Here is a 21647-nt window from a genome sequence, read left to right as displayed (position 1 = left end):
CGACGGTCCAGATCAGGACCCACTGCATACGTACGGCTCGAGGCCCAATCCCCGCTCCATCAAGCTCCCCGTCCCCTCCCGGCCCTACCCTCCCTTTCCAGACCTCTAGAAAGGGGGTCTGCCCAGGGCATTGGGCGCCGCCTGAGGGCACTGGAGGGGATGCAGCTAGGCCCCGCCCACCGGAACGCCCCCTACAGACTTTTGCGTCCTCGAAAGGAGGTTCCGGCTGTTCCAGGGGCGCATGTGGTTGCCCTGGAGACTGGACAACACCCCCTCCTCTCTGCCCGCCTCCAGCGCGCAGGCCTGAAGTGGTTGCCATGGCTGCAGGAGGCGAGGGGGCGCGGAGCCCGAAGCCACGCCCCATTCCTTGTAGCCCCGCCCCGTCCTCCGCCCCGCCCTCCCTGCCGCCCTCGCTGTTGCTGCCGCGGCTCTGCTAGGGGTCTGCGGGCTGTGGCCGGTGCAGCTGAGGTGCGGCTCGGAGCGGAGACGTGGGGGCAGTGCCAGGCGCAGGCCAAGAAGGGCTGGGCCGTTCACTCGGGATGCGGCGCTGAGGCCCAGCATGGCCGCCTTGGGCCCCACCTTCCCACTGCACCGGCTAGTCTGGGCGAACCGGCACCGCGAACTGGAGGCCGCACTGCACAGCCACCAGGTGAGGACCCTCAGTGGATCCGGTTGGTCCCCCCTGCCGAGGTGCGGAATTCATCCTGCAATACACTTGCCCCTGCTCTGCTCCACAGTCGCATTCTGACTCCTTAGCTTCAGCCCTGTCTGAAGCCCAGGTCACCTGCCCTTTAGCTGCATCTCCCTACTCTGGGCCTAGCTATGTTCTCTGCCCACTTCATTTTGCATTAAGCTCCGGATTCACCCTCCACCTCTGAGCTAGATTAAGGATGAGAACCTTGCTCTTGGTCCTCAAGTAGATCCAGACTCGACATCTCTCACTAGACTCTGCCGCTAGGCCCCCAACTCAGGCTAGCAGCGGGCAGTAGAAATGAGCAAACCCTTGCCATTGGCTCTCACTGCCCCCTTTAACCCGGCATCCTCCAGCCCACATAGGCCACCCTCTATCTTCTCACTGACCCGGTTACTCTCCTTATTTTCCGTAGTAACTCTAGCCCTTTCAGTCCGGTGACCTCCTTGCTTTGGCTCTCCCTTGCCTTGTGTTGAATGTCCCATCTCCCTCAGCACAACATTGAACAGGAGGATCCCCGAGGGCGGACCCCCCCTGGAGCTGGCTGTGTCCTTGGGAAACCTGGAGTCTGTGAGAGTCCTTCTTCGACATAATGCCAACGTGGGCAAAGAGAGCCACCAGGGCTGGGCAGGTACTATGCAGGGCAGGGTTTGGTGGGTGGGAGTGAGTAGTCGAGCTGGGGTCACTAAGAGGGCTTTCCTAGCGATGTTCGTCTCCAGTCCTGCAGGAGGCAGTCAGCACTGGAGACCCTGAGATGGTGCAATTGGTACTCCAGTATCGGGACTTCCAGAGGGCCACGCAGAGGTTGGCTGGCATTCCAGAACTGCTCAGTAAACTCCGTCAGGTACGGTAGGGTCCATGATGTGGTCAGTAAAGAAGTGAGGTATCACAACAGGGGCCACCAGGTCCCTGTGACAGGCCTGGCCTTTGAAGAGTTAAGTACATAGACTGTGCAGTATGTTTCCCATCTATACGTTTACTTCTGCCAATGGGCAGGTAAGAAATAGAGGATCCAGGCCCATGCACATGAGACTGGGTCTTTTGGAAGGAAAACATTTACCAGCACTAAGGGTCCCTGATGCCAGGAATCCCTTGGGCCTATTAGAGAAGGTAAATTTCCAGAAGGGTGACTGGGTAGAGACCCTGGAATCCCTACTTCATCCTTAAGCTTGCAAGGGGAAGAAGCACCCTTGTGCCTGGAAGGGTCATTGTGTCCCCTTTCCAGATCAGGACGCAGAGACACAAAAAGACAAAGGCCCTTGGAGGGCCCCACAGTGGCCTGTGGGCCATGTTGACTGGCCCCAGCCTACCAGTGCTTATAGTTTCTTTATGTATAGAATATTTTAGGGTCTCTCCTTGGCAGGGTGTGATTGGAGTGGGAGTGTAGCTATGTCACAGCATTGCAGCATAATTTGTGGGCTCCCAAAGAGTAATGGTGGACTATGAGCCCCCAAAGCCTACTAGGCTATGGCACCAGACCACAGGCCCTAACAGGCAGCTTTGGTCTCTCTTAGGCCCCCGATTTTCTACGTGGAAATGAAGTGGGAGTTCACCAGCTGGGGTGAGTGGGAACCAACTGACTGCTAGGCTTGGAGTGGGCTCTTTGGGGAAAGTTCCTGATGACTATGAGACTCCTTGCAGTACCCCTTGTGTCTAAGATGTGCCCAAGCGATGTATACCGCGTGTGGAAGCGTGGTGAGAGCCTGCGAGTAGATACTAGTCTCTTGGGCTTTGAGCACATGACCTGGCAACGCGGCCGGAGAGGAGCTTCATCTTCAGGGGTCAGGGTGAGCTCTGGGGCACTTACTGCATGGACAGATGTGGCTGGCATGCTCAGATTCTCCCTGCGACCTTCTACACTTCCTGGAAGTGGAGACTGAAGCTGAGGGTGGAGAGGGACCCAGGGGCTGAGGGTGTATCTACTTAGCAGCAGGTGACAGAGGACAGCTCACTGATCTGTTCCCCTCCTGTGACACCCCTGCCACTGACAGAGGCAGGAGCCTTGGTGATGGAGGTGGACCATGACCGGCAGGTGGTGCACACAGAGACACTAGGTCCAGCTCTGCATGAACCGGAAGCACTGCTGGCTGCCATGCGGCCCAGTGAGGAACATGTAGCCAGTCGCCTCACCTCGCCTATTGTCTCCACCCACCTGGACACTCGCAATGTGGCCTTCGAGAGGTCAGTTGGGGCCTGGCACAGCATGGGTGGCGATGTAGGAGAGATAGGGAAACACACATTTTTTTTTTTAAAGTTAGGGTCTCTGGCCAGGTGGTGGTGGCGCATGCCTTTAATCCCAGCACTCGGGAGGCAGAGGCAGGCAGATCTCTGTGAGTTCGAGGCCATCCTGGTCTACAAGAGCTAGTTCCAGGACAGGCTTCAAAGCTACAGAGAAACACTGTCTCGGGGAAAAAAAAAAAAAGCTAGGGTTTCACTATGTAGCCCAGGCTGGTCTTGAACTAGAGATCCTTCTGTCTCAAATCCTGAGTACTGAGATTATAGGTGTGTGTATAAACCAACATTAATAAAAGCAGAACTATCCTTAAGGTCCCTGATACTTACAGGAGGCTGATTCCCCCTTCGCTAGTGCTTAGATTGGGGTACAAGGGTTACTATGGTTTGTATTAACAAATATGCTATCACCACAGTTAATTTTTTAAAAGTTTTATCATCTCAAAAAGTAACCCTTTACCTGCGGTACCCCTTCACCCAGTCATAAGTATCCACTAATCTATTCTCTGTTGCTATTTGCACATGAATGAAACTGATAATATGTTGCTTTTTGTGTATTGATTTGTTACTTTGTTTTCAAGGTCTATCCAAACTGTAACTATAGCATGAAACTCTTCATTCTTTTTTATGGCTGAATAGGTTGTATAATTATTTTTTTTAAGATTTACTTATATTTTATGTGTATAAGGGTTTTGCCTGCATGTATCTATGATCATTGTGTGCATGCAGTGCCCAAAGAGACCAGAAGAGGGCATTAGAGCCCTCGAAACTGGAGAGAGATGATAATAAGCCACCATGTGAGTACTGGGAACTGATACCGGTTCTTTACAAAAACAGGTAAAATGTTCTTCACCTCTGAGCCATCTCTCCAGTTCTCATAATTATTCTTTACTTCTTTATTTATATAATTCTAGCAGTAGACATTTGGGTTGTTCCTACAGTTTGCCTATTAGGAATAATCAAGCTATGTACTTTTTTTATTTTAATATTTATTTATTTATTTATTTATTTATTATGTATACAATATTCTGTCTGTATGTATGCCTGCAGGCCAGAAGAGGGCACCAGACCCCATTACAGATGGTTGTGAGCCACCATGTGGTTGCTGGGAATTGAACTCAGGACCTTTGGAAGAGCAGGCAATGCTCTTAACCTCTGAGCCATCTCTCCAGCCCCCAAGCTATGTACTTTTATATAAATTTTGTGTGAACATTTTATTTCTTCTGGACATATTCCTAACCTTTGAGTGGAATTGCTGGGTTATATAATAACTCAATATTTTTTTGTATGAGGAAATACCAGACTTTTTACCAAATGGCCTGAATAATTTTTTTAAGATTTTATTTATTATGTATACAATATTCTGACTGCATGTGTGCCTGCAGCCCAGAAGAGGGCACCAGATCTCATTACAGATGGTTGTGAGCCACCATGTGGTTGCTGGGAATTGAACTCAGGTCCTCTGGAAGAACAGTCAGTGCTCTTAACCGCTGAGCCATCTCTCTAGCCCTGGCCTGAATAATTTTATATGGCCTCCAACAGTGTGTGAGTGTTCCAGTTTCTCCACATTTTCACCAATGCTTGCTATTGATCATTCTTTGATTTTTGCATTCCAGCTAGGCTGATGAATGGGATGTGGCACCTCATTGTGGTTTTGATTGACATTTCTCTAAAAACTAATGATGCTGAAGATTTTTTTTTCATGTGCAAATTAGGTCATTTTATTCATTTTTATTTTATGACAAATGTCTATTCCAATTCTTGAGCTTGTTTTATTTTTGTTTGTTGACAGATTTTTCACTGTATAGCCCTGGCTGTTCTGGAACTTACTCTGTAGACCTTGCTGGCTACAAACTCAGAAATTTGTGAGCTGTCCTGACAATGGAGCGCAGTTGATCTCCTGCCTCAGTCTCTGAGTCCCTGGGGTTTATAGGTATCCACCACCACACCCAGTCAGATCATAATATAATTTCATTAATTTTTAAAAATTAGATCTATATATTTATTTTATGAGAGAGCATTTTGCTTACAGGTATGGATGTGTACCATATATGTGCCTAGTACCCATGGAGGTCAGAGGAGGGCATTGGATCCCCTGGACCTGGAATTAAGGAAGGTTATGAGCTACTATGTGGGTGCTGGGAATGGAACCTGGGTCCTCTAAAAGAGCAATATGTAAGCCAGGCGGTGGTGATGTACACCTTTAATCCCAGCACTCGGGAGGCAGAGGCAGGCAGATCTCTGTGAGTTCAAGGCCAATCTGGTCTACAGAGTGAGTTCTGAGACACAGAGAAACCCTGTCTCGAAAAACAAACAAAAAGCAATATGGCTTGTAACCACTAAAAGCCATCTCCCCAACCCTTCATTCTTAAGGTTTAGATTGTTCATAGTGAAAATAAAAATATAACTCTATATTGGTTACATATTCTTGAACATTGCTACACTCATTATTTCCACTAGATTTTTAGTAAATTCCTTCATATTAAAATAAAAAGACTTTATTTGTATGAGTGTTTGCTTGCATATGTGTGTGTATCGCCTGAGGAGGCCAGAAGCCGAAGATTCCTTGGAGCCGAAATAACAAGCATGTGTGAGCAGCCTGATACAAGTACTAGATTCAAATTCTGGTCCTGTGGTAGAGCAGGAAGTGCTCTTACCACTGAGCCATCTATCCAGCCCCAATTTTTTTTTTTCAAGATAGGTTTTCTCTGTAGCTTTGGAGCCTGTTCTGGAGCTAGCTCTTGTAGACCAGGCTGGCCTCGAACTCACAGAGATCCACCTGCCTCTGCCTCCCGAGTGCTGGGATTAAAGGTGTGCACCACCCACCACACCTAGCTTGCTTGTTTTCTTTCTTTCTTTCTTTCTTTCTTTCTTTCTTTCTTTCTTTCTTTCTTTCTTTTTTTCTTCTTTCTTTCTTTCTTTCTTTCTTTCTTTTTTTCTTTCCTTCTTTCTTTATGAAAGAGTGTTAGATTTGTTCAGTGCCTCATTGATATGACCATGTGATTCCTTCAAAGTGTTCTTTTGCTAGTGGGGAGTATAGTTCAGTAGTAAATGGATGCTTAGCATGTGCGAGACCCTTGGCTTGACTCCATTACCACTGTGTCTTAGCCACCATCTGCTGTGAAGAGACACGTGACCACTGCAACTCCTATAAAAGAAAGCATTTAACTGGAGGCTTGCTTACAGTGTCAGAGGTTTAGTCCATTTTCATCATGGCAGAAAGCATGATGACAAGTGCAATAGTGAAGAGCTATATCCTGATCTGCAAGCAGAGAGAGAGAGAGAGAGAGAGAGACTGGGCCTGGCATGGGCTTTTAAAACCTTAAAACCCGCCCCAGTGACATACTTCCCTCAACAAGCCCATTCTCCTGATCCTTCTAATATCCTTCCCTATAGTGCCACTCCCTGATGACTTAATTCATATATATATGAATTAATATATATAATATTAATATATATATGCCTATTATTATTCTAATTAATTTTTATTCATAATTCATATATAATTTATTTTTACTCAAACCACTATATACCTAAAGATTTCTATTCATATGATTTATTACATAAATTGATTCTTTCAAAATTGAACCAACCTGACATTCCTGGGATAATGTTACTTGATTCTTGTATAGAATTCTTTCCATCTATTTTTGTTGTTGTTGTTGTTTTTAGAGACAGGGTTTCTCTTTGTAGCAGTGGCTGTCCTGGAACTCACTCTATAAACCAAGCTGGCCTTGAACTCACAGAGATCCGCCTGCCTCTGCCTCCCGAGGGCTGGGATTAAAGGCATGCGCCACCACCGCCCGGCCTGACATTAATTCTTCAAATGGTTGGTAGAACTCCACAGTAAAGCCATTCAGTGCTGAGCTTCTCTCTGAGTAGCTAACGGAGACGAGAAGAACTCTCTCCTCACTTGCACCTTACTTAGATCATTTATTCTTACGTCAGTATCAGAAGTTTGGGCCTCACAAGGAGTTTGTTCATTTCATATAAATTACGACTATTATATTTGTATGTGTAAGTATGCACACTCAGGAGCTAGAGGCAGGAGGATCTCTATGAATTCAAGACCACCCTGGTTTACATAGTGAGTTCTAGGACAGCCAGGGATATGTGTTTGTCTCAAACAGCAACAAGGAGAAACAATCGTCCCAGATATCTTATCATCTCAATAATAAATGCTTCTGTATTTCTGCACAGTTTTTAACTGAGCCCCAACACCATTGTCATACCTAATAATAAATAACAATAAAACAATTACTCTTGCGCTTCTGGTCTTGCCCTTGTGCAAATGTTCTAGCTGTCCAGTCCTAGTCCAGGCCCCTCCATGTGTCACTGTGGGCAGGGACCTTGGCAACTGAGCAGTCAGGGCCACCGGCTAGCTGAAGGAACGTTTGTTGTGTACTGGGGGAGGGGTGTGTGTCCTCACTATTCCTGTCTGGTCTGTCGTGGTTGTGTATGGGGGAGGGGTGTGTGTCCTCACTATTCCTGTCTGGTCTGTCGTGGTTGTGTATGGGGGAGGGGTGTGTGTCCTCACTATTCCTGTCTGGTCTGTTGTGGTTGTGTATGGGGGAGGGGTGCGTGTCCTCACTACTCCTGTCTGGTCTGCTGCAGGAACAAATGTGGTATCTGGGGATGGCGGTCTGAGAAGATGGAGACCGTTAGTGGCTACGAGGCCAAGGCAAGAGGGGCTACTGGGCTGGGGGTCTTGGGGATAGCCTTGTGGGATCTGGGGGCTGCTCCTTTACCCTTCATGCTGTGGAGAGAGAGGTGAGATCGGTTCTTTTTTTTAAGACTTATTTATTAATTATGTATACAAGGTTCTTCCTGCATGTATGCCTTCAGGCCAGAAGAGGGCACCAGGTCTCATTACTGATAGTTGTGAGCCACAATGTGCCATATGGTTGCTGGGAATTGAACTCAGGTCCTCTGGAAGAGCAGTCAGTGCTCTTAACCACTGAGCCATCTCTCCAGCCCCTGCTGGCCCCTCCTTAGGCTCTAAGATGAAGTAAAGCTGCTTTTTTTTTTTTTTTTTTTTTTTTTTTTTTTGGTTTTTCGAGACAGGGTTTCTCTGCAGCTTTTTTAGAGCCTGTCCTGGAACTAGCTCTTGTAGACCAGGCTGGCCTCGAACTCATAAGGCTGCTTTTGTTTTGTTTCTCTTGCCTCTCTGACCACATGTCCCTGTTAGTGACTCCTGGGGTTCAGGGGCTACCATCTGCTCTCCTGTGGGGAAATTTTTTGTGTCTCAGGGAACAGAAGGACTTGGATCCTGAGCTGATGAAAACCAGGCTCTGAACCCTGAATTCCCCATGTGTCCCCAATCCTCAGGTGTACAGTGCCACCAACGTGGAACTGGTGACACGCACGAGAACGGAGCACCTCTCTGATCAGGACAAGTTAAGGAGCAAAGGTAAACCCAGGTGCGACTGCCTGCTGCCCGGTCTTTCTGTGGTCCAGGCCAGGGCTTGACCACCCCAGCAGGGTGGGAGGCCTCCCTCTCTCCCAGAACCCTCTCTCTCCCATTCAGCAAGGGGCTCCCAGGCAGACAATGGCAGAATACTGGGGAGTTGCCCAAAGTTCCCTCATGGTTCCCACTACTTCTTCTCAGGGGGGAAGACTCCGTTCCAGTCCTTCCTGGGGATGGCCCAGCAGCACTCCTCCCGCAGTGGGGTGAGCTTGGCTGGGGGGAGGGAGGCTGGGCCAAACCGGGGTGGGTGGGGCACTTTTTTGTTCATAATGAAGGCTGAGTCCTGCCCTGGGTCCACTCAGGCTCCAGTGCAGCAGGCAGCCAGCCCCCACCAACCCCACAGCAATTTCCCCCGAGGAGTACTTTGACCCCAGCTTCAGCCTGGAATCAAGAAACATCGGCCGCCCCATTGAGATGTCCAGCAAAGTACAGAGGTGAGGTCTGGGGGCAGGTTGGGGAGTCCCACCAGAAGACCTTGGGCAGCGGCAGAGTCCTGCCATGCATGGAGTGCATAGCAGTAAGGGATTAAGGGATCTGCTCACCTAGTCAGCTTCTCTGGATCAGCTCCAGAGGGTGGGCACATGTTTGACACCTAGCATGTACCTGGGCCCAGGGAGTTGGTCATACTTGGGTGACATCACCAATGTATTTGCCTTTTTGTTTATTTTGGGCTTTATGATACAGGGTCCTACTTTGTAGCCCTGGCTTGTAGCTCACTATGTAGCTCAGGCTGGCCTCCAACTCAAAACAGTCCAAGTGGTGGGATTACACCAATCCTGGCTTGTTTTTCTGTTCAACTCAGTGAGCATGTGCCAGGAACTAGAGCATGGCAGAGTGGGAAGAGCTTACAGCTCTGCTGCCCGGTGGTCTATATCCCAAGGAGATGATCTTCCCTCCTGGGAGTCTGTTTTCTTCTTCAGAAAAACAGAAAGTCCACCAGATGTTCATGTCACACGGATGTAGTCAGGGTGACAGTGCCTCAGAGCAGATCTAACAGACACTACACAGCCTCACGTGTCTCTACTCACACATTGATTGGAGATGGGATTTAAACGCTGAAGTCTTGACCTCTGGGCTGTGCTCAACGCTCGAGCACAGCGTTTTTGTGTTTGTGTGTCCAACACACTCAAGTGTATAGTGCTGACGAGCTTTAGACAGAGACCAGGCTGTGGACAAGGCCCAGAGATGAGCCCAGGCTGGCTCCTTCCCCTCCTCATGCAGATCAGAAGAGTGGCACAGAGCCCTCAGTCAGAGGCTGAGACATCTCGGGCTTTAGAGCCAGTGTTGAGTTCCTAGGGGCAACAGTCAATAGGAGGTGACTGGAAAGGGTAAGGTGCCAGGGTTCCTGACCCATTCTCTCTGGTCGGCTGGATAGGTTCAAGGCAACGCTGTGGCTAAGTGAGGAGCACCCACTGTCCCTGGGTGACCAGGTGACACCCATCATTGACCTGATGGCCATCAGCAATGCTCATTTTGCCAAGCTGCGGGATTTCATCACGCTACGCCTCCCACCAGGCTTCCCTGTCAAGATTGGTGAGAAGACAACCAAGGGGCAATCAGGACTTAGGCATGACACCCTCCTCAGGTTTAGGGTTACTGCGGGGGGCAAGCAGCTCAAGCCTGGCTCTCTCCTCTCAGAGATTCCCCTCTTCCACGTGCTCAATGCCCGAATCACCTTCAGTAACCTGTGTGGCTGTGATGAGCCTGTAAGCTCGGTGTGGGTCCCTGCCCCCAGCTCTGCCATTTCGGCTTCAGGTATGGCTATAGCTCCAGGAGGGCTAGGTGACTGCTCAGCTGTCTGATCAGCCTTGGGGCTGAATGTGACCCCTGGTACCCTGCCCAGGAAGTCCTTTTCCATGTGAGGTGGACCCCACTGTGTTCGAGGTGCCTGAGGGGTACAGCGTGCTGGGTGCTGAGCGCAGTGAACCCCTTCGAGATGAGGATGATGACCTGCTGCAGTTTGCCATCCAGCAGAGCCTACTTGAGGCCGGCACAGAGGCAGAGCAGGTGGGATGATGCAGGTGGAAGGTGGGTCATGACCTCTACAGCCACAGGCCTGAGGTGACAGTTCTGGGCTCTGGCTGCTGCAGGTGACTGTGTGGGAAGCCCTGACCAACACGCGGCCTGGCATTCTTCCTCCTCCCCAAGTCACGGTGTTTGAAGAGCAGCTTCAGCTGGAGCAGTGAGTCCCCCGGGAACACTGTGTGTGGGTCCTTGGCTGGCTGGTGGGGGGGAGGGGCGGGAAACAAGGGAGTTCTAACCCCAGGGCTCCATACCTTCCCAAGACAAAATACTGCTCACTACAAGGAACAGGCCAGGCCAAAAGAGTCTTGCTTGTCTCTCTCCCTGACCGCTTGTCTCTCACGATGACATGAGGTCATCTCACGAAGGCTTCTCTCCAAGCCTTCTCATTGGTCTGTTCTCCCCTCAACCCTTGTCCTCAAGGGCCCTCCAGGAGAGCCTGCAGTTGTCCACAGAGTCCAGGGGGCCAGCATCTCCTCAGAGAACACCTCCATCCCCTGCACCCCCAAGTTTTGAGGAGCAGCTTCGCCTGGCCCTGGAGTTGTCTTCCAGGGAACAGGAGGAGCAGGAACGACGGGGGTCAGCAGGAGGAGGAAGACCTACAGCGGATCCTGCGGCTGTCACTCACAGAGCACTGAGCTGGCTGGCCCTCCGGGGTCATTCCTTCTGCCTGTTTTCTATTTATTTATTTATAAACTGCTGCTGAGCTTGGGGTCTGGAACCCTGGAGGTAGGCTGGCAGTGTGGCCTAGGTGGAAATAAAGAGACCATCAGCAGTGGGCTTGCTGTCCTCCTTGGGCTGCAGCCAGGAGACACTGGGTGGGGGACAACTGAGGATGGTGACCTCAGCTCCAGCTTTGGATCCTCTTGCTCTTCAGCTGTAAAATAAGGCCATCCCCTCGCAGAGCAGGTATTCCAGGAGATTCTGAGGTTTCCCCTGGGTGCCGCCTCACCCACCCCCAGTTTCAGGTGCCTGCATCCCCATAACCTGGCCCATACTCCTGCCGGGGAGAGAAAAAAGCTGGGACTCATTCTACCCTTTACTAGGGGAAGCTTCCTCCCTCGTCCCTGCAGCGTAGGCACAGATTCCTAACCAGATCCAAATATCTTCTACCAGAGGGACTTTAAGCAAGTTACATCCCCACCCGCTACGGCAGTAGTTGGGGAAGAGGCTCAGCCTTTTCTGGTTCACCACTACAGTGGACTTGAAATGCCTATGAGCTTGGTGGACTATTGTTAAGGACCCAAACTCATATCCTTAGAAGCTTGTTGATCTACATTTCCTCAGAGTGGAGGAAAGAAGGCCAAGCAAAAAGGAGAACAAGTTTGGAATGGGACTATAGATATTAAAGACCCAGTACCCCGAGGCATGGTGGCAGAAGTCTTTAATCTCAGTACTTGGGAGGCAGAAGCTGGTGGATCTCTGTGAGCTCCAGGCCAGCCTGATCTACATAGTCAAGCTACAGAGCAAGTTCCAGGACAGCTAAGGCTGTTACACAGAGAAACCTGTCTTGAAAAAACAAAAACAAAACAAAACAAAAAAACAACAGAAAAAAACCTGTCGTTCTTGCTCCTTCCTGGAGGTTCAAAGCTAATCAGGTGATTTTACTAGGTGTAGCAAGGAGGGTTGGGCGCTTCCTGTGGGAACAGCGATCGAAGCCAGGGGAAGAAAGTAACGTCTGGGCTCCTCACCTGCGCCCCGCCCTTGGCCCCACCCTCAGCCCCCGCCTCCGACGTGGACGGGGCGGGGCGATCTGTGCCGAGACTGGAGGGGAGGGGCCGCGGCCGCTCGGTACGAGCTCCGTGAGGCCGGACTGGGCATGAGTCGGGCCCTTTAAGGGCCCGCTCCCGAATAGGTTGCCCGGCCCTAGTGTCACCAATCGCTCCTTCCTGGTCGTGCGAAGGCAGAGACTGACCGAAGGGCTGTGGGAGGGGTCGTGCCGGGTTCTCGTCCAGGTGACCCGGGCCTGGCTTTATGGCGCTGGTCACAGTGAGTCGCTCGCCGCCGGCTAGTGGCCATTCCACGCCTGTGGGACCCACGGTGAGTTTAGCTTGGGACTTACCCTTTCGCAGTTGCCTGCCAGCTGGGCCTGAGGGAGTACGTCCTGCCCCTGGCTGACGGCCTCACGCCTGGGAGTAGGCGAAGAGGGACCTCTTGAATCTCACGTTCCAGGACACTTGGGAGGTCCTGAGGCTCCCAGGAGCTCGACCTAGGTAGATGCGGAGTCCTGAGAGCCAGCCCAGTCTGCAGAGGCCCAGATTCGCCCAGATCCCTCCCACACTCTGTTACCCCTACCCTGAGAGCCCGCTTGCCCGGACTTAGGCCGGGACTCCCCTGAGGCCTGTGGAGGGGATCGGCTTCAGAGGGAGGAGATTTTTTTTTCCTTCCCACTTAGGGTTTCCCTGAGGGAAGAGGAGAAGAGGTTTTGGGTGCTTCCTGTCCTGGGGGTTGCTCGCTCACTCTGTCCCCGGGCTGCTTTCTCAGCAGGACCGAGTGGTCAGGCGCAGAGGCCGTCTCCAGCGCAGGTGAGTCCCTTCTCACTCACGATACATGGCTTCCTTGTAGCCTGTGGCCTGGTCGCTGCCATTGTGAACTCCAGGTGTCTTGCTTGGACCAAGGACTCACTGAAGTATCCTCAGATAAACCAGGCTTAGGTGAGAGCCAGGGTGCTGTGGGTAGAACTGGCAAACATCACATCCCTGGCTTATGGAAGAACCAGCAGGGCTACCTTGGCCCTGGTCAGTGGATGATTTCACATAGTACCTGAACTTTGGCTCAGGCCAGTGATCACAGACCAAGGGCAGGATGGCACCTGAAGCTGTGTAGGTGCCTAGACAAGCTTCCAGCATCCGAACCTACCCAGAAAAGGGACACATCCCCAATGGGAGCCCAAGGCTGGCCTCTGGGTGCTGCACTGTCAGGGTCCTGGTTAAAAACGCAAACTGTGCCTCACTCCGGGAGGGTTGACTCAGAAGAGCAGGCCCAGCAATCCATTTCATCAATCCCTTCAGGGGACTCACCCTTGCTAAAGTTTGAAAACCTATGACCAGAACCATTTCCCCCCGTCGCTCTGCCAGGCAGAGCTTTGCGGTGCTCCGAGGGGCTGTTCTGGGACTTCAAGATGGAGGAGATAGTAATGCAGCCGAGGCCGGCTCTGAGTCAATGGAGGAAGCCTTGGGTGAGGAGCAGCCCACTGAGGACCAGACTGACAATGGGCAAGAATTCCAGAGCCCCTGGAAACAAGTGCAAAGGCAGCACCTGCACCTCATGGTGGAGCTACTGAGGCCACAGGATGACATCCGCCTGGTAAGGGGCCCAGCAGAGCAGTACTGTGAGATTAGGGGTCACCCAGGCAATTGGAGGGGGGATTACCCAAACCCCAAGAACTCTGCCATTTCAGCCAGAGGCATCTTAACAGAGCAAGGGCTTATCTTTCTCCAGAGGACTATGAAAGACAAGGGAGCTTTGTCCTACATGACCCAAGAGATGGGGGCACATGAGGGAGGTTTCTGTTAATCCACAGGAGACCCCTATTGATACTAGTGAGCTGCCCAGAGATGGACTCACACTCCCAGGGTTTGTGAAGCACGCCTTGGCAGCTGGTGTGCCAGGCAGGCAAACAGAGCTCTCACAGAAGGCTGGGGTTTATTGGAGCCTAAGAGCTCCCAAATGTGTGTGTGGGGGGGGAGGGCAGATACTTGCTGTTGGTAAAAGTATGAAAAAACAAGATGCAGCCTTTGGTAAAGCAGAGTCCAGAACAGGAATGTTCTTTTTTATTTTCTGTTATTTGGTGTTTTGCCTGCATATATGTCTGTGTGAGGGTGTCAGGGCCCTGGAACTGGAGTTACAAACAGGTGTGAGCTGCCATGTGGATGCTGGGAATTGAACTCCAGTCCTCTTAACCACTAAGCCATCTCTCCAGCCCCAGGAGTGTTGTTCCAACCCATTATAAGATGAAATCCTTTTAGCATGAATGAGGCCCTACACCGTAGCAGGCATTTCGTAGAAGGCATTTCACAAATAAAATACTGGCGAGTGGCAAGGTTTTTTAAAACCTCCTTGCAGGACTGGGAGAGATGGTCCAGGGTTAAGAGCTCTGATTGCTCTTCCAGAGGACCCTTAGTTCAATTCCCAGCACACACAGGGTAGCTCACAACCATCTCTAACTCCAGTCCCAGGATAGCTGACACTCTTATGGTCTCTCTGGGTACCAGGATGCATGTGGTGGACAGACATACATGCAAACAAAGTGTCCTTACAAGTAACATATTTAAAAATAGCAAAACTCTTTGCAAGGCAGAAATAAGGCTGCCTTGGGCAGGGGGAGAAAAATGAGGCTCCCTCTATTAATGCTATCCTCCCCTCTTTTTGGGGGGACAGTGTTTCGAGACAAGGTTTCTCTCTGTAACAATGCTGGCTGTCCTGGAACTCCCTTTGTAGGCCAGGCTGGTCTTAAACTCACAGAGATCTGCCAGCCTCTGCCTCCCTAGTGCTGGGATTAAAGTTGTGTGTCACTGCACCCAGCTTCCCCCTCCTTTCCTTACACTCCTCATTTAAGGCTCTAAAGGGAGTTGTTGAGCCATAAACTGCAAAATTTGAGTATCACTGTATCTTCAAGTAGCCACTGATGGGCTCAATGGGAGCTGGGGGGAGTAGTAGGGGCTAGCAAGGAGCAAGATTGTGTCTGTGTGGGAGTGAAGGAACAGAGCCAGGAGCTCCTGTGATTCTGGGCTTCTTGCATTTTCCCAGGCAGCCCAGCTGGAGGCAGCCCGGCCCCCAAGACTCCGCTACCTGCTGGTAGTATCCACAGGAGAGTGTTCTGAGTCAGGAGACCATTCTTCTGGGGGTGGATTTTCCTGACAGGAGGTAGGAAACAGGGAGAGGAGGGCTGGGGCAGAGATGTGAGGTGCTAAGGGCCAATGGCTCTCCTGTCCCCTGTTAGCTCTCACAGCTGCACCCTGGGCCTGGTCTTGCCCCTCTGGAGTGATACCCAGGTGTACCTGGACGGCGATGGGTAAGAGGTGGCAACAGGAGGGGGAAGAGGAGAAAGGGGAGGCCGGCGTTACAAAGCAATGGGACTAGGGCTAGGATCTGCTCTTCTACTGCTTGATCTTGGGAAAGTCACCTGACTCTGGGCCTCAGCCTCCCCCCACCTGACAAATGAGCAGGTTCTCTGAGAGCCTGGTATTTGGTCCCTGGGTCTCCTGCAGGGGCTTCAGTGTGACATCTGGTGGTCTGAGCCGAATCTTCAAGCCCAGTCTCCATCCAGACCATGTGGTGAGTGCTGCAGCAGCCTAGTCTTAGGCCAGCCTCTTCTTGGAGATGCTCTCCAGGCCCAGGAGAGGGAACCAAGTAAGACCATGTATCTTAGCCTCTCTTTCTTGTCCCAGGGCCCACGCTGCAGGTGTTGCACCAGGCATGTGAGGCGGCTCTAGGCAGTGGCCTTGTGCCTGGGGGCAGTGCCCTTGTCTGGCCACTCACTATCAGGAGAAACTGAACTCTGACCAGGGTTGCCTCAATGAGTGTGATGACCATGTCTGACCTGGAGTCCCTGCGACCACCTATCGCTGAGCCTGGACAGTTCAGTGCTGGGGAGGGGGAGGAGGGGGGGGACCACAGTGAGGGAAAGGCCTCTTACTGAAGGATCACTACCAGGGCCTCAGAACAGGAGCAGATGGAGCAGGCGATCCTGGCTGAGTTGTGGCAGGGTGTTGGACAGCAGTGACCTAGAGAGTGTCACTTCCAAAGAGGTGGGCAGGGTGGCTGTGTCTGGGCTTTCCTCCAGCCCTGAGGCATTCCCCAGTCCCTGACTGTAGCTCTGTGTAGATGGGCCAGGGTACCATCCTCAGAAGCTTCACAGGCATGGGCACCTGGACCTCTCTCCCTTGCACCCACACCCATAGATCCGCCAGGCCCTGGAGCTGCGTCTGGGCTGCCCTCTCCAGCAGTACCGTGACTTTATTGACAACCAGATGTTGCTGCTCATGGCCCAGCAAGACCGGGCCTCCCGCATCTTCCCCCACCTCTACTGGTGAGTGCAGGCTGTTAGAGGTAGGGACCAGGTCACCCACACAGCTGCCGTGACAGGTCTGTAGCTAGAGGCAAGCCAACGGGAGCCCAGTGCTCTTCTGCTCCCACTCCACAGGGCTCCGAGTGGAATGCTGCCAATCTGGAGGAACTTCAGAGAAACAGGTAGGGTCCCCAGCCTTAGGACTGCCAGCCATTCTCTCAGCCTTCCGTGGCCAGTTTCTGGAACCTGAGATCACCCTCGGCACTGCTGTTTCTGCCTTAATCCAGTCCTGGGGATGTTGAATTCACTCGGGCTCTAAGGCCTCAACAGCCTGGCCGTCGGGCCCCACCAAGCACACGATAGGACTGAGGTCTGAGCTGTGCTGAGACAAGGGGTGCTGGTGGACACTTGCCAAGCAGAAGAGGTTCCTTCCCACCTGGCCACCTCTTCAGGCAGAAGAAAATACCTTCTTCTAGTAGGGATGTAGTTGTTACTTCTGAAAGGAACCTGCCATCCCCCACCATGGGCTTCTGGGAGACCTGCTGTAGCCTTTATCACCTGTTGCTGAGAGTCCCTGACCTCAGCTTAGGCTCTCAGATCATGGAAGAGAGTTAGTGTTGCCACCTCATCAGGGAAACTCATTCCAGCAGAGTCAAACAGTGCGCCCAAGGTCGATCAGCTGCTGGCTGGCTCAGTTCTCTTCCTGCTCCAAGTGTTGTCATCCCCTGACTCAGAACCGAGAACCAACGGAAATAGCCAGTGAGCCTGGTTCCTTGGCCACATCAGTCTGGTTTTGGACCCCTGGTACAGGGTAAGCCACATCCTGAACATGGCCCGAGAGATTGACAACTTCTTCCCTGACCGCTTTCAAGTATCACAACGTGCGTGTCTGGGATGAGGAGTCCCACACAGCTGCTGCCCTACTGGAAGGAGACACACCGCTTCATTGAGGATGCCAGGTTGGGCTCCTCCCAGCTTCTGCTGCCCCAGCCCAGCTCCCAGTGGGGACTGGTGCCCTCCTGCCTATCTTGCCCTTGGTTCTGTTCCCTTCATTGCCCTCTCTATCCTCATGTCCTCTCTGCTGGGTCCTATGCTGTTATCTGCCTGCCCCTTACCAGTCTACAAGCTATTGGGGTTGAGGGAGAATAGACTGACCACATCCCACCTCCACAGAGCACAGGGCACTCGGGTGCTAGTCCACTGTAAGATGGGTGTGAGCCGTTCTGCTGCCACGGTGCTGGCCTATGCCATGAAACAGTATGGCTGGGGCCTGGAGCAAGCCCTGATCCATGTGCAGGAGCTCCGGCCCATCGTGCGCCCCAACCCCGGCTTCCTGCGCCAGCTACAGACCTACCAGGGCATTCTAACTGCCAGGTATAGGGGGGAGGGGACAAGGGAGAAGTTGATGTGTATAATGGGGGCGGCTGCTATGTCACTCAAAGCTGACTCAGAGCCACCTCCTCACAGCCGGCAGAGCCATGTCTGGGAGCAGAAAGTGGGGTGTGGTCTCCCCCGAAGAGCCCGTGGCACCTGAAGTTTCTACACCATTGCCGCCTCTTCCACCAGAACCAAGGGGGCAGTGGGGAGGTGATGGTTATTGGGTTGGAGGAAAGCAAGGAAACCCCCAAAGAAGAGCTTGGGGCTGAGGCCCCGCATCAATCTCCGAGGAGTCATGCGTTCCATCAGTCTCCTGGAGCCGTCTTCAGAGCCAGAGAGTACCCCAGAGGCTGGAGACCTGCCCGAGGTGAGGCTGGGCTGGAGAGCTCTGTCTGGCAGAAGGGAATATGGGGGCAAGTGCTGGCGCTTGACGTAGGGCTCCCGTAGGCCCCTCACAGTAGGGTGTTGTGTTGTCTCTTCCACACTGACCAACCTTACACTTTCCTGCTCCAGGCAACTCGTGACACACCCTGAGTACCTAAGGATGGGGACCACCTTTGGGCTCCTCCTTTTATGCCAAGCCAGGCAAGAGCAGTGGCCCCAGGGGCTAAGCAGTTGCAGGTCTGACTTGGAACATGGAAACTGGCTCGTTTCCTAAGGGGCCTTGGGCTCCTGGCTTTGGAGTGAGCATCGTCCCCAGGCTGTGAGCTCCGCTGCTAGCTGATGGCTGGAAAAGCTCCCTGCACTAGAGAGCAGAGGGGAGAGCGTTCCTGAAGTTCGTCCTTGCGCTCCTACAGTCCCTTTACTGGTTAAGTCACAAGCATGTTGTGTGCTAAGCATTGCTGGGCACAAGCAAGGACAGGAAGCTGGCCCTTGCCTGAGGAAGTCAGGCCTCACATGTGACATGAGGTCACATGGCTGACCCAAAAAGAAGGAATCTGTGCAGGCAGAACGCTTAGTGGCAGGGTGTGGACTGATAGGGAGGCATGGGATGATAGTGAGTATTGTCAGAGGCCAGTGTCCTGTGAGGCACCCAGCCACTGGTGTCCACAGAGCTCCTTCCAGGCCTGGCCACCTGTCAGGGTTGCAGCTGTGGCTCACTGGTTGAATGTGCAAAGGCAGAGGGGTGAGGGGAAGGTGGCTGAAGTCATGTGGTAAGCCAAGGAACAGGCTGGGTGCTGCTTTTCTCTTGGGGGTGTGGCTCTGAGTGCCCTGTGGCTTTTCCCTCCCCTACCCAGGTTTCTCTTCCCATGAGCCTTCAGATGAAGAGCCTCTTCACCACTTCTTCTCCCAGCTTTCAACAGCCAAAGGTGGTCAGCGAGTTCACAGGGGGCCTTGGCCTGCCCATCAGTCTCGCCGTCTGTGGGTTGCCCTTCACAGTGCTGCCCTGGTGGCCAGCAGGACCCGGGCCTTCCAAGAGCAGGAGCGAGGGCAGGGGGAGGCTGGGATGTCTTCTCCACCGAGGCTCCGGAGAGTGGTGAGGCAGGCCAGTGTAGACGACAGCAGGGAGGAGGGTGGGGCCTAGGCCTCTACACTATGTCCCCTAGACTACTAAGCAGACTCCTCAGATGAGCACCCTTTGCACCCGTAGGCCCACACACTCCATACGGCTCCTCCCCAGCATTCCTAGACCTTTGTCACTTCCTGCAGCCTTAGGTCTCAGACCCGGGTCTACCTGTCAAGGGCTCACGACTTTTCTATGTAAGGGTATATGGGTGTAGACCCATTCCAGGTGCCTTTAAGGGTAGTAACACCCTGGTTTCATTTCCCAAGAACTCTAACACTTTATGCAGCCATGGAATTAAAGCCAGAAATTTCTAGGGCAAGTTTCTGGTTCGTGTCTCCCTTGCCCTCTACTTGTGGCCATTCCGTCCTGCTCCTTCCACCCTCTCCTACCGCAGTCCTACAGGCAGCTAGGCCAGGGGACCAATGGCCACAGAGGCAGACAGCACTTTCAGTCCCCAGCCCCACAAGGCTCTGAGGGGCTCACAGCCCCTTTCCCTCCACAGCCGATCAGAGTCTCTGCTGCTGCCCTGAGTCCTTCCGTGGCCCTCAAGGGCACAGGGAACTGGGCTAAAGGGAGTCTTCTTATTCTGGAAGAGCTCTGCCAGTTAAGTTTTTTTATAGTCAAATAGTATCTGGCTTTGTCCTGAGAAATAAAAAGCATTTTGATACTAAGTATCTTTCCATTGGTGACAAAGCCATCTGTCTTTCGATCAGATCCTTTCTCCACACTCCTCTCCTAACTGCTCCAGCTTCTCGTGTCTCATGGTGTCCTGTGACAGACCTGCTTTGGTTGAATGGTGTGTGGGGGGAGGGAAAGGGGTAGCCAGTGCTATCTCCTCATCTCTAGGGTACAGCCTGGGTAAATGTTAGCCATCCTGGCCCATCAGTAGGAGTAGGGGGAGCATGCATATAGCAGGCATCAGACTTGTGGTTCTGCTGGCAACTGTGTTGCCTACCTGGACAAGCGAAGCCTGTCCTTAGGACTGGACTTCCTTTAGGACATTCGATGCTAGGTTCTTCAGGATGTCTGGGTCCTAAGAATCACCTCCAGAGCCTTGAATCTCAGCACATGGGGGCAGAGGCAGGTGGGTCTCTTGTGGTTCAAGGTCAGCCTGGTCTACAGAATGAGTTCCAGGACAGCTAGGGTTACACAGAGAAACCCTGTCTCAAAAAAAACCAAAGCAAAAAGAGATGTCATTTTCATCCTAGTCCCAAGATCATGTTCTGTGTTTCAGGACATGATGATATACTCCACTAGTTCCGGGTAGAAACGTGTTTAGTGCCAGGATTGACTCCAGACATGCGTGTCCAGTTTCATGAAAGTGTCTTTCCCAAGCCTTGGGGTAGTCCAGTCCTGTCCTAACCTTAAAGTGAGAAGTCCTGGTGTGTGTGTGGGGGGGGGCGGGTGGACTTGAGTCTCAGCCTTGGCGTGTATCGCTTCCAAGTCACACCCAGAGTTGGTTTGTTTTTGGAAACAAAGCAACCTGGGAAGCCATAAGCACCCCTCCTCGTTATCTATCCCCCCATGCCGTCACCCCCACTTCTCTTTGGTTTTGTTTAAGCACAGCTAGAGCGCAACTTCTGAGTGCCTCTGGAACAGAGTCATTTAAACCCATCTGCTGGCATGCATAGGGTCAGAAGGAGGGGTGTCAGGTGAAGTCAGTTCATTACTGACCCAAGGTTACTGAGCTCCCTCCAGCAGCTAGCAGGAGTCACACCAGACTGCTGAGGCTGGTGCTGAGGGCTGAGGGTTGGGAGGGCAGCCCCGGTTCCTGGCCTCTTGCTCAGCTCAAAAGCGGGGACACAGTCATGAACTCCTGTTTCCTTCCAGCCCCCCTGTTACTAGGACCCTAGAAAGAAGGATTCAGCATTGGGAAACAAAGGCAGAGAAGGAAACTGTTTGCATCAGAAATACAGACGGATAATTACAATGTGTATACAAAGTTCAAACAATTGCTAAAGAGCATAACAGAAAAAGAAGAATTTAGTCTCTGTTTACTCTAGTGCCTCACTTCCATCTTCACGGCAATGGCTGTTCATAGCTTCTGAGGCTGCCAAGGATGATTATGTAATCAAATCCAGTAGTATGTGTGTTCTTTGGAAATGTGATAACATTTAAAAATTCTAATTACATTTTTATACTTTGTGTGCATGTGCACATATGCCACAGCTTGTGGATGGAGGACAAGAGAACAACCGGAGGGAATCAGTTCTCCCAACGTGGAGCTTCCAAGGACTGAATTCAGGTATTCAGTCTTGGTGGCAGGTGTCTTGATCCGCTGAGTCCTCTCACTGGCCCTAGACAACAGCATATTAAAATTCTAAGCCAGGTGATGGTGGCG

General features: G+C 52.1%; 2 protein-coding genes across 2 annotated transcripts; both read left to right on the top strand.

The window, feature by feature from the left end:
* The first annotated feature begins 415 nt into the window (after positions 1-415).
* On the top strand, positions 416-11190 carry Ankrd13d (ankyrin repeat domain 13D). The gene is given in 19 exon segments (XM_038334900.2): positions 416-649; positions 1186-1221; positions 1223-1322; positions 1411-1540; positions 2206-2252; positions 2333-2451; positions 2454-2478; positions 2683-2872; positions 7538-7604; positions 8252-8333; positions 8532-8593; positions 8693-8716; positions 8718-8824; positions 9766-9923; positions 10029-10145; positions 10234-10397; positions 10481-10572; positions 10836-10989; positions 10991-11190. Coding segments are annotated over 19 exon segments (1824 nt in total). The 5' UTR covers positions 416-559; the 3' UTR covers positions 11051-11190.
* Positions 11191-12060: 870 nt separating this feature from the next.
* On the top strand, positions 12061-19977 carry Ssh3 (slingshot protein phosphatase 3). Its single transcript, XM_038310132.2, is given in 24 exon segments — positions 12061-12452; positions 12897-12937; positions 13490-13718; positions 15162-15227; positions 15229-15278; positions 15355-15426; positions 15623-15665; positions 15667-15709; positions 15803-15883; positions 15886-15938; positions 15940-15992; positions 16068-16119; positions 16121-16162; positions 16316-16447; positions 16558-16604; positions 17233-17287; positions 17289-17327; positions 17329-17381; positions 17596-17796; positions 17890-17920; positions 17922-17993; positions 17995-18057; positions 18059-18166; positions 19055-19977. Coding segments are annotated over 24 exon segments (1962 nt in total). The 5' UTR covers positions 12061-12386; the 3' UTR covers positions 19325-19977.
* Positions 19978-21647: the final 1670 nt, after the last annotated feature.

This window comes from Arvicola amphibius, chromosome 1, assembly GCF_903992535.2.
Source record: "Arvicola amphibius chromosome 1, mArvAmp1.2, whole genome shotgun sequence".
Lineage (NCBI taxonomy): Eukaryota > Metazoa > Chordata > Mammalia > Rodentia > Cricetidae > Arvicola > Arvicola amphibius.
The sequence above is the reverse complement of the archived record's forward strand: the minus strand, read 5'-3'. Positions and strand labels throughout refer to the sequence as shown.